General features: G+C 46.9%; 1 protein-coding gene across 2 annotated transcripts in view; it reads left to right on the top strand.

Annotated features, from left to right (window-relative positions):
* LOC106973620 (BEN domain-containing protein 5) overlaps positions 1-12,242 on the top strand; it is a 1,423,832-nt gene extending 1,411,590 nt beyond the window's left edge. The window contains exon 13 of one of the 2 annotated variants that reach the window (XM_027059241.2): positions 12,083-12,242. In XM_027059241.2, coding sequence (XP_026915042.1) covers positions 12,083-12,191 — 109 coding nt within the window. In that variant the 3' untranslated portion in view covers positions 12,192-12,242. Of the gene's footprint in view, positions 1-1,499; positions 2,870-12,082 lie in introns of those variants that run through there. The other variant, XM_027059240.2, reaches the window with a different exon arrangement.
* The last annotated feature ends 281 nt before the right edge of the window (positions 12,243-12,523 follow it).

The raw sequence follows: 12,523 nt of genomic DNA, 5'->3' as shown, positions 1-12,523 counted from the left end.
AGCTCTTTATCAGTCATTTGCACATTCACACTCCTCCATGGCCACTGCATGCCTTCTCCCATGCCACCATCTACCTAGGGCTGCCCCACTTGTGACTGTACTGAGCTTGCCTCTCTAGGGGAAGTACACCCTCTTTTACCCCCATGAAAACACACCCATCTACTTCTCATGCTCCCTTTGGTATTAAGAACCACAGCCCTCAATGACATATGAATGGCACCCTGTAATTTGCAAAGCTCTCCCCTAACACCCATTTACCAGAGTCTATGAGGCAGGAAGGACATGGGCTCTTTTCCCTATTTTAGAAATGAAGAAACGGAAGATAGAAAGGAGGGGACTTCAAGAGCACATTGCCTGTAAACAACATTACAAGCGGGTACTCTGGGTTGTAAATGGGTCCTGAGGCCTAGGAGTATCTCATCCATGCTAGACAGCTTTGGCAGGTTAGCTGGGTCCTGCAGTGAGTGGAATTTCCAACAGCGAGACCTCCTGGTCGAGGAGAGATGTTGGGGCAAGGTGTCCCTTTTGTGTACTGCCACCTTTTACATTTTGACCTTATTCATGACTCCTCAACAATGAAGGAAAATGGGTACCCCAAGGTCAGAGTGTGAGGGGCTCCAGAAAGTTGCTTCTTCAGTCCTAACTCAAACAGCCCAAGAGAGATTCCGTATATATGGCATTCACCACTTTCTTTTCGTGCTTTGTAATTCTTATTTTGTGTATTTTGTGCAACTGTCTCCTTTACTAAATTGTAAGCAACTTGATGACAACATCAATGTCTGACTCATCTTTGTCGTCTCCAGAGGCCATGGGACCATACCTAATATCCAGCACCACGACTTTGTAAATTACAGCAGGCAAAGAGAGACTGCTGTAGGTACATTTACTCATATCATTTCACCTCACAACAGCCCTGCAAGATTGCAATATTTTATCCCCGTTTTACAAATAAAGCCCATAGAGGTTAAATAACTTTCCCAAGATAACACCTCTCATACATAGCCGACCTGGGAACTCTGGTGAGTTCTTCCTGGCTCTAAAGCCTACCCTTTCCACTACAAACAAATCTTAGTCCAATACATGAATGAATGGCACATCAGCTCATCAGCCAACAACATAACAAACAAGGTCCTATATGAGGGAAAATGCAAAAATGGATAAAACTTGGTCCCTGTCTGCAAAGGAACTCATAGTCTAGCAGGTGAGCCTAACAGAGAGAAGGCAGGTACTGAAGAATAGTGTTAAGGGCATTGTGTTGGGTGCTCGGTCCTGAGACTCAAGTATGCATCCATCCATCTAGCAGTCCTTTGTTGAGTTTTGATGCCTGCTTTGAACCAGACCCTGGGTTGGGTTTCTGGGACACAGAGAAGAGGAAGACAAGCCACTGCTCCCAGGAAGTCAAAATTCAGTGGGGGAGATAGACACGCACAGAAAAGATTTCAATCTGGTGTGTATATGTGCTGTCTTTCTTCTCTCTTTCTGTTATCTCCTCTTTGCAGGAAAGAAAAGCCCCCTCCCTACAAGTACCCACTCACGCGGGGCCCAGCCAGGAACCACCCCAACGGCAAAGGGGACAAGAAGAGCTCAGTGAACCACAAAGACCCTTCAAACTCTTTTTAAGGACATGGAGTCCAGGGAGGTCTTGTGGAGGCGGGAGCATGCATTTTCTGCTGGGGCATGAAATTAATCACCCTTCTCTAGTTTCCAAAATAAGGGGTGTGAGATAATGAATAAGCTAGGGAAAGGGAAGGAAAATACGAGAGATTTCATTATCAGTTTTCCCTTTTACCAATGGAAAATCAATTGTGGGACTTCAGCATAAGGCTCAGGAACAAAATAGGAGGCTCAAACCACTCAAGTACAGATGCTATTTTCCACAACACAGAGATCCTCACAGGAAGAGGAAAAGCTACACACCCCTTTTGAGAGGTTTGTCACATCTCAGGTCAGTGCTTTTGAAGCCCCTTTACCTTTTAAAGTTGTAGAGCTACTTTGGGACTAGGTGACGGTTGTTTACAGTTTTAGAAGTGCACTGTCCGTGCTCACTGATCCAAAACACCATCAACAACACATATAACCCAAAGACGAATGTACTGCTGGGAACAATGGGACAGAATTTTTGAAATCGCAGCGGTCTGAGGCATATTGTCACTGTGCCTATCAGCTGCATGCATTTCCCAATGACCTGGGGAGCTTAACTGAAACCTTAGCTCCAAAGACAAAAAGTGTTGGTCACTGCTTCCAAAAGGTCTATCATGGTTCACATCGCCAGATTCCAGTGTCACACCTGGCCACTGAAGACGTGGGCATGGATACTCTGCGATGGGGGGAGGCTGGTCGCCAGGTAAAGGAGATGTAGAAGGCGAGAGAATGCCCCCCCCCCCGCCGGCCCCGCGAAGGCAAGGGGATGATAAAATAAATCAGCAGCAGTAGCAATTCCCAAGGTGGGAAAGCTAAATCTTGTGCATTTTTCTAAAGAGTAAAGTGCCTTTGTATGATGAATGGGTCCAGGGGAGTCTGCTCCCTTCCTGTCTGTGAAGCAGCAGGCTGAGTCACCATGACAGCCTGCTAATTAAAATGACCTCCCGGAAATGAGGATTTGGAGATAGGGAGAGGAAGGGAGGCTCAAGGGAGATAGGGCCTTTAGCACGAAGCTCCAGTTAAGCATTCTTTTGCTTTGGGTTGGAGATTTTTAAAGTTTGTTGCAAAAATGGAAAGCAAAGCTTATTCTCTCTTTGCTTATTGGTTTTCAGAAATGATAACAAAGAACCACATGTTAACTGGCTACAAATGTTGTGTTCTATATACAGCTTCTCCTCTGGGTTCTTATTGTCCAGAGGGACACAAATAAAGTGGTTTATGCAGCTCTTCTGTTGCTCTGAACGTTCTTGGCGCCCTTCCCTTTAGGTCTTCCACTCCCGCAAGAACCAGCCAGCCAACCCAATCTGGTGTAACTCGCACTTTGCTGTCAGGGTCTCTGTCATCAGGATGAGGATGAACAGTAAAGACTTGACTTTCCAGCAGTTCCTGTGTCAGAGTCCTGTGGAGTTTAGCTGAGTGCAACCAGCTCAATGTGAGCCAAGAGCATGGCAGGTCTTTCAGAAATGACAGCGTCTCTGGAGACAGCATGAACAGAGGCAGGCTGCAGAAAATAGGCATGGTGACAGTCCAGATCTATTTTTCCTGGTCAGACTGTTTCCATAATGTTGTGGCCATATTTAGGCCCCCCACTTTTTAAAAACTGCATTCATTAATTGGATCACAGGCCTCACAACCCCAGGCATGCGGGCGGGTTAAAACTCTGGGATCTAACTCTGCATCCAAACCCTGTTTCTGTCTTTTAACATCTGTGTGATCTTGGGCAAGCTATTTTATCTGTCTGAATCTTAGTTTCCTCACCTGTAAGACGGTAACAGTGAGACCTGCCTTATTACAGTTGTTACGTAGGTTTAACAAACTGAGGGCTGGGAAGTGTCAGCAAGGGTGGTCAATAAGAGACAGCTGTATTATTTGGGATATGACCAAGATGGTGAGGTGTCTGCAAATAATTTCCCATTGAAAACAGATGAGGAGATGAGCTGTTTATCCCTGAGATGAAAAATAAGAGGGAGCGGAAGTAGGAAAGTGAGATCACAATGTCTAAAAAGCTGAAAGAACATCTTGGATGTTCTTTTTGTCCAAAAGAAACAAACCTGTTCTGTGTTGCCAAAGGTAAGAACCAAATCCAGGGAGATAGTCTCAATAAGACAGATGTCAGCTCAAAATATGAGGAAAGCTTTCTAGCGAATAGTTTCTGGCCAATGGATGTGCTTTGTAGGGAGACAGCAAGCTCCCCGTTATCAGATGTGTGCAAACAGTCTTAATGAACATCTTTCATGGAAGAAATGAAAGGGGCTCCTTCCCTGGGAGGATGCTGGATGCTCTGTGGCATCATCTCCTGGTCTATAACTCTGGAGGGGAATGGCATGAGGCAGGTGGTTACATTCTTGATGTCAAAGAATGGAGTTTACAGTATAAAAAGTATCATCTAATGCTAAACAAATGATATTAAATGTCTCTGAATTACAGCATATGGACCCTGCTAACATTTAGAATTCCTTAAGAGGGAAAAATGCATAGCTATGAGGCAGACTGTAGGATATGTTTGCAATAGGATTACTGCTTCTTTCCATTGGTGGAGCAGAGAGGAAAGGGCTATCCAAGAGACCAGGGGTTGCCAGTGGACCTCCCTGTGACCTTGGCCTGTTCAGCAACTCCCCAGATTTCTTGGACCAAGTTATAACTATGGTCTCACGTTGCACAAGAAGGTTTTCAGCAAGGAGATAGAAGACAGCACCCATCTGGCAGGTGAACCAGCCAGAAGCTACTAGCTGCCCCATCCCCAGCAGGGGGCGCTCCAGCCTCTCTTCTTGCCTGCTCACCCTCATCTCTGCATCCAGACACAAGTGGGTAGAAAGGGCTACCGACCCAGTGTTCTGAGGAAAGTGAGATATCTCCGCCAAAAGGAAGGGTGGAGAGGGAGAGACATACTGGTCTTCTACCTGGCCCTCACACATTTTTCCGTGAACACTGCCAACTTTGTTCTCCTCTAGACCAGAGGCTCAGAGACAGGACTAAAGGTCTATTTATTGTCAAAAGCTATGGTAGGCAAGCCAGAGGCCACCCAGATTCATTGTGCAGAGAAGCTCACAGCAGATGCTGAGTCACCTGCCTCTGGTGACAATGCCCGCGGCAGGAGGGGACCTTTAGCTCACAGATTTCCCGGTTGCCTTTGGGGCAGGGGCACGGGATGAGCTTGCGTCCTTTCCAATGATAAATGACATACCTAAGACCTATGTAAGAGGACTCTGGCTCATTTTCCTAAGTAGTAAGAGTAATGCCAACCATGGAAGTCTGGAGTGATTAACATTCATTGAGCCTCAATTCATACACCTGCCGAGTATTTATTGGGCATTTGCTGTGTGCCACACATTGTGCTAGATGTCTTTGCATCCATTGTCTTATTTAATTTTCCCAACGGTCCCTTGAGGTATCATTTTTTCACTCTGCCCAGGTGAGAAAATTGAGGCTCCTAAAAGTAAAATCCTTTGTTACCATTCATCTTGTGAAAATCTGGATTCAAAACCAGCTCCCTTTCTACTGCTCTATACTGGGCCCTCTCCATTGGTCTCTAGGGAAAATCAGGTCAAAACAGGAGAACAGGTGAAAGCAGAATAACAAGTGACCAATGGCATCACTTAGATGTAGCAGGGAATGGGGAGAGAGGCAGGAAATATGTAAGTTTCTAGGTCGGGTGTATGAGTAAGAATTTCAGGACTTTTTAGCACCTGTTGCTGAAACCTTGTCTTCTTCCTGTCTCTCACTCCCACACACCTGCCTGAGTTCATGCTGAGCACACCCAACAAGGTAGGGTTTGGGCAAGTGGCCCATTTATCAGTTGACATGCAGAGACTTCTATATCTCCCAGGGCTTCTGGAAGCTCAGCTAGGTAGTCATTGCAGGACCCATCCAGGCACCCTCTGGGTTACTAACCCCATGCAGATAATCTCCTTTCTTCTGGAGTGTGTGAGCTGACCCTACAGTGTCCCCCAATTGTTGTTCAGAATTCTTCCACTGAGTCCTGCCTCCTGAACATTTTAAGGGCACCAAGAGTAGAGATCCTTTCCTCATGGCTCAGCTTAGCCAGAGGGGCACCAGAGCAGACAGAAGAAGGCAGACGTTATAATGTCATAAGAGCAGCCTGGGTTTAAAAACTCAGATAAACCAAATGTGAATCCCAGCTCTTCTATTAACTAGCTGTATGGCTTTGGGAAAAGAATTTAACCTCTTTAAGCCCTGGGAAGGATAATCTAACGCCCCTAGTTATTGTGAGGATTAATGTAATGAAATCTATGTACAACAGAATGTCTGTAGTTAATATTGTATTGTGCACCTAGACATTTGTTAAGACAGTAGAGCTCATGTTAAGTTCTTATAGCAACAGTAACAACAACAACAAAAACAAAAAACAACACAAAAGAGGCACAAGGAAACTTTTAAAGGCAACGGACATGTCCATTACCTTGATTGGAGCTGGTATCACAGATGCTTGCATATGTGCAAACTCATCACATAGTATACATTAAATTTGTGCAGTTTTTCTATATCAATTATACCTCAGTGAAAGTTGTCTAAAAACTATAATAACATCTATAAAATACCTGGCATAGAGTAGAACTCTTTCCCCAAAACACCTCCATCCCTATTTGCCCCTTACTTGCTTGCTAAGGTTGAAAACCCCTTCTCTTGGAGCCAAAAATTCTGTTTATGCTCCACTGACATACAGACAGGGGTAAAAATTCTTCCTGAGTAGAGGACAGGGGTGAGAGAAGTGTCCAGAAAAGTGACAGTCACGCTGAGGGATCAGCGTCAGGCCAGGGACCTAGGTTTTATTCATCATCGTGGCTTCAGCATCAACAGAGATCATGCACCAGGGGCTGTGCTCACTGAGTGTGGAATGAACAAATGTTGGGAGTGGGGTAGTGGCAAAGGCCCTGAACCCGTGAGGAAGAGGAGAGAGGCTTTGTAAGTTGGGGCTCTGAAAAGAGGGGAAGATAGTGTTGGGCACAACGGTCCCAAACCTGAATTGAGGCAGGACTGGCAAAACTAAAAAGAGAAAGGAGTATAGGTTCTGCGAGATACCTTGTTTTATTAAAATAACAAAAGATTTATTAGAGGCTCTTTCTGTGTTGTCTGTGATTTGCACGCACCCTCTCAGGGATGGTCTCTGAAGTTCACACCGATGTGCTGTGCTGGCTGCAACTCAGACCTCCCTGAGCATTCTCCCCTCTGTTAGCTCTTCCCGCTGTCACCCAGCTCTCGGCACTTGCGGTAAACACAGGGCTTACTCCCCATCTTGCAGATGAAGAAACAGATCAGTGCAGTAAAGTCCCCTGACTGTGGTCCACAGCTGGGAAATAAGTAGGACAGGGCCAAGGCAGCAGCCCGCCTCTGCCACACCCCACTGTCCTTTGGTTCAACGCCAAACCTCAGTGCTAAGCCTGGCCAGTTCAGAAAGTTATCCATGTGACGCCTCTTCTAGCTCCTTGATGCTCAGAATTTGCTTGTCCCCAAAGACCTGGGATCTATTTTTGGCTGACCTTATGTCAATCTTAAATCCAAATCTGCTTCTCTCTCCCTGGCATCGTCTGTCTGGGTTAATGTCTTCTCCCACCTAGTCGCCCCAGCCAGAAGCCTTGCCATTGGCTTAACTCCCTTCTTTTCCTCTCCCCGCGCAGCCAGCCAGGCCCCAAAGCCCGCTGCTTCTGCCTCTGCGATATGTCTGCCTGCAAGCAGTGTAAGGGAGTGACTCTGGAGTCCCTAGACTTGAGATTTAATCTCAGCTCCACCACTTGCAATTTTTGCCTTGTGAGTCATTTAAAGCAGTTTACTTTCCTCATCATTAAAATGGAGAAACACTTCCGACAGGCTTGCTGTGCATCTTCCTTCCACTCCCCTTGCCTTCCCATTCGCTCCCTCCCGTTCACTCCCGCCATCATGTCCTACCTGAATTGCTGTAACAGCCCCTCTTTCCCCATCCTGCCTCCCGATGCTGTCCTGCTAACTTCCTCACTCTCTCTCCAGAGGTGCTTACAGGACCTCTATAAAATGTGACCCCACGTTTGTGGCACCTCTTTCAGATCAAATGTCTAACTCAGGAACCTGGATGTCATCCTAATTTTGTGCCTTTCAACCTACCTTCTGATCAGCTGCCACATCCTGATGGTTCAGTCTGTTCAGTGTCTCTCAGATCCATCCACCATTGCTACTCTTCTTAACTAAAGAAAATTCTTCTCGTCATTCAAGACTTAGCTCGGATATCCCAGCTCCGTGGCATCCACCCCAGTCCCCTCAGCTGGAATTAAGTCCCTCCTTTCCTTGTGTCCCCAGCACTTATGTCTCTATTTATCAGTTATTCCACTACCACGACTGTCCTCTCCCCCAGTATCGTTTCATTTCTTAGAGAGCAGAGATTGGGTTTTTCTCATCTCTGTACCCCTTGTAGCGCCTACCACAATTCCAGACACATCAGAGGCACTCAGTGTGAGTGTAGCGGAATAAAAGAGAGAACGAGTCTCAAATCCCAAACACCATCCTGAGCGTCTCCTCATAACTGGATCCTGATTACAGACTCCTCTTCCCAAAGCACTGAGCTCTTGGAGACGTTCCGCTGCTCAGACTTCCTCCGTGGCTCCCTTTACCTGTGGGACAGAGCTCCAACTCAGCATGAAGGGCGGCATGGTGTGGTGGAGTGAGTGCTTTGGACCTGGAGTCCTGGACAGTCTTCAAGGCCATACTCACTGGGGGAAGATGGAGGAAATAGATTTACTTCGTCTCTAGTCCTTTCTTGTTGGCCAGATTCTTGTTCAGAGCTCAAGGCAATTGGACCATTTTTTCTTACAGCAACAAAGACAACTATTGTTGCTGCTGCTACTGCTGTCACTACTACCACCATCTACTACTACCACCATCTACTACTACTGCTGCTACTACTACCACCACCACCACCACACCGCTACTGCTGCTGCTGCTACTGCTACTACCACCATCTACTACTACTACTGCTACTACCACTAGTACTACTACTACTACCACTACTACCACCACCACCACCACCACCACCGCTGCTGCTGCTGCTCCTGCTACTATTGGTGCTGCTGCTCCTACTACTGCTACTACTATTCTTGTTCACCTACTACTACTACTACGATAACTACTACTGTGATGACGACTGTGACTACTACCCCCACCACCACTGCAAGTACTGCCGCGGCCGATCTACGGCGAGGGCTACTGTTTCTGCTGCCGCTGCTCTGCCCTTACCGAGCACCCGCTCAGTCCCAGGCCCTGCACGGTTGCTTTGTCTTGCGCGGTCTCACAACAACTCCCAGGAGAAGCTCAGGAGGTGAAGGAATCTGGCCGAAGTGGCAGCGCCTGGATGTCACCAGCCTCCGGGGCTTCTGTTCTTTCCATTTTCCCTCCACCTTTTTGTGTGCTGTCCCAAGACTGACAAGACAATGGATATTTAATTACGTAAAGCGTTGGTTTATAAAAAGCCTCCGGGAGCTCACTGGCTCCTGTTTGTTCCCGTCGTGGCCTCCTTTTGCCTATTCCTCTGAGCCCAGCCCTAGCATTCTCCTCCGTAGCTGGATGTCCCTGCGTGTCCTCCAGGCCGGAGTCTCTTCGTTTGAACAACTGCCGAAATGTCTTAACAGGCAGAGAGGGAGCTGCCCTTGGACTTGTAATGGCAGGAGAGATGTCGGCCTGGGGTAGTAGAGAGGAGGTCTAGCCCCTCTGTTAGCACACCCCTGACCCTATTCCTGCATTAAAAAGTAGGGACTGGTCACCAGCGACAAGCATTTGTCCTTCTAAATATCCCAAAGACTTCCTCTCCCTCCACCCCAACCCACTCCCCACCCCCAGAAATCAAACTGTAAAGTCAGAAGGCTTTAAAGACACAGCCATTAGGAAACCGGCTCTGCTCCCAGCTCTGATAGTGTCTGGCCGTGTGACTTTACAAAAACGTCTTGCCCTGTCTTGAGTTATCCTGGAGCTTCGACTGGTTTCAGTTTCATATTCTTTGATATGGGAGCATAGTCCTCAATCAACCTACCCCTGGGTATTGTGAGGATCCGGACAGGAAGAATGGGAAAGTACAGTATTGTGAAAAAATATTTCCTACTATTTTCTCCCCTTCTAAGAACTAACATCTTATAAAGTTTCCCTCTTGGTCTATGCCTTGCCTTTGACCTGGGTCATCCTGCCATTCATTCATCCAACAAAATATACCAAACATGTTATGTTTGCCAGTCGTTTCCCATTCCTCTGCGGCCCTGATGCCTACCTATCCTTCAAGACTCCTCCTCCAGGAAGTCTTCCCTGATCTTCCAACCCTCATAGATAACTCTTCCTCTGAGCTGCTAGAGAACTGTTGTCTAAACATCTCATCTGGCACTTAGTAATAGCTTTGTATTTCACTTTTCTTGTGTATCAGCTCTATCTTCCCAGCTCAACTTTGCATTGTTCTTGGGGTCTCACTCATTGCTCAGGTCCCAAGGCCGAGCACAAGGCCAGGCAGAGAGTAACCCTTCCCTGAGAGTTTGCAGTATGCTGCTGCTGCTGCTGCTGGGAATGAAGCTGGGGGTGGCTTCTCTGAGCAGAACATTTCTGTAAGGCTGATGCCCACCCCTTCTCCCTTCCTCTAGAAGTTCGTAAATAAGGGCAAGCCCTGACACCTCTGGGCAGAGTGGAACAAACCTAGCTAACAGGCCCATACAGGAAACTGTCGGACTTTAAGGCTAAGGGCGTCCATGAGAAAGAGAAAAAGAAAGAGGGATGGGGAGAGGCTGGGAGAGGTGAAAGAGAGAAATCAATTATGTAGGATTTGCGAGAGAGAGAGAGAGAGAGAGAGAGAGAACTTATATATTTACATTGTGTGTAAGGCTTTTATAACTTTTTAATGTTTGGGTATGAAAATGCATGGTTTTTCATAGTTGTGAATGTTTATGCGTGCTTTACTGAATATAAGTGACATCTCATTGCAGATTCTAAGCACATTTTTACATCAACTCCTACTCAGAGGTCCTAGGTTAAGCTTCTGTTTGAAATTCTATCTAATCTCTCAACATTTCATTCATATTAATGGGTCACCGCCTATGCCCAGCCTCCCTGGGACTGTGCCCAGCAGGATGTCAAGGCCACCTTTCCTTCCCAGTCGCAAGGAAGGCTGATGTGGATCCCAGCCAGGCCAGTCCCTGGGGTGGGAAGCTCGCCAAGATCCCTTTGCCTGACCCCGTCAGGGGGTGAGCTCATGTTTAGATCTCTTCCCTGTATCTCAGCCTTGGTGTTCCTGTTTCTCTCTTTCTCCTTCTTCAGGCCAGCCTTGATTAAAGGTAAACAAAACAAAACAACGCTGGTGTGGTGTGGTGTTAGGAAGGAAGAAGCTGCTCCCTTAACTCCCCCCTCCTGGCACCTCTCCAAATTTCTCCCGGACTGCTGAATGCTGTGGCTCCAGCACGCTCATTTCTGTTCCATTTTAGACGCACTCACTGAGGGTCTGCTCTAAGCAGAGCTGAATACTGAGTGGTGGTCCGAATGGAGGTACACAACTGTGAAATAAATACTTCATTGCTCTGGCCCATAGAGCAGCTCCAGGAGGCTGGAGACTCTGACTTTGTTGAAATGCAAATACGCAGGATGGGGACTTTCCTGCATGAAGCCTCGTTCATCACGCATGCCTAAATTCATTCTTTAGTAAAGTTTAACATTTATTCTTTCATTCTTTTGTCCATTCATTCATTCATTCACCCTTAGGCAGGCCAAGTGGTTTGTTAGAAACCCAGAAACCTGGATTCAAGCCTGAGTTAGCGGCCGTCATCTTTGCCCTCTGAGCCTCAATCTTACCTGTGGAATGGAATGAAAGAATGATTTCTGGGGAGCCTGGGTGGCTCAGTCAGTTAAGCGTTTGACTCTTGATCTCAGCCCAGGTCTTGAGCTCAGGTCTTGAGTTCAAGCCCCACGTTGGGCTCCGCAATGGGCATGAAGCCTACATTAAAAAAAAAAAGGACTGATTGCTCTTCCTGATCCACAGAATTACATTCAGGAACTTCAGGGGAAATGGCTGTAGTGAACATCCTCTGTATACAGCCATTCTACATACAATAGGAGGGGAGGAGGGCAAGGGACTTTGAAATGATGCATTAGATAGAGCCAGAAATGGAAGCAAAAAATATCTAATTCCAGTCCCCTAGCACTTACACACCTTTAGAAAAGTCACTCTCCCTCTCTAAGCCTGTTTGCCCATCTATAAAATGAGCCTGTTGAAGTAGACGATCACTGAGGAGTTTTGCCATTTGGGGATTCTAGGAACTCCTCCTCCTAATCCAATCTCCTACCCTGAAAGATGGTCTCAAAGTGACCTTGGAAACACATCAAGTTGCTAGATACTAATGCTATAGGCAGGATGTCTAGGTAGTAAATTTTCATACTTGGCTCAGCAGCATGGTGGTGATGCTGGCTTCCCAAAGATTCTCTCTGCCCTCAGACCTGATGCTGAACCAGACACCTCTGGAGAGATGAGACCAGCGGGTGACACGGCAAACCTTGCATACAGAAGGTGCAGTGCTGCGGACCTAATTAACATCACCATGTAATAGACACCATGGAGCACGCTTGAGCTGCCTGACAGAATAAATAAAGCAATGCTTTATCTTAAGTCTTGGTTAACAGTGAGTAACAGACTTGTGCATTATTTACTACGTTTCACTGCACAGACCTGCTATGGCGGCCCTAGACGCCATGAGAAGGCACACCCTGATTTCAAGGGTGTGCATTATAAATTGCTTGCCAAGCAACTGGAGTATTGGGACCCTGCCTGGGTGTTGTAATAGACCTGTGTGAAGAGGTGGGCACAAGAGCGTGGCTCTGGTGTCTTACAGATCCGGCTGAGATTAGCTCTGCCACCATGTGACCTTGAGCCACCTCT

The sequence above is a fragment of the Acinonyx jubatus genome, chromosome C1, assembly GCF_027475565.1.
Source record: "Acinonyx jubatus isolate Ajub_Pintada_27869175 chromosome C1, VMU_Ajub_asm_v1.0, whole genome shotgun sequence".
In the NCBI taxonomy this organism is placed as follows: domain Eukaryota; kingdom Metazoa; phylum Chordata; class Mammalia; order Carnivora; family Felidae; genus Acinonyx; species Acinonyx jubatus.
The sequence above is the reverse complement of the archived record's forward strand: the minus strand, read 5'-3'. Positions and strand labels throughout refer to the sequence as shown.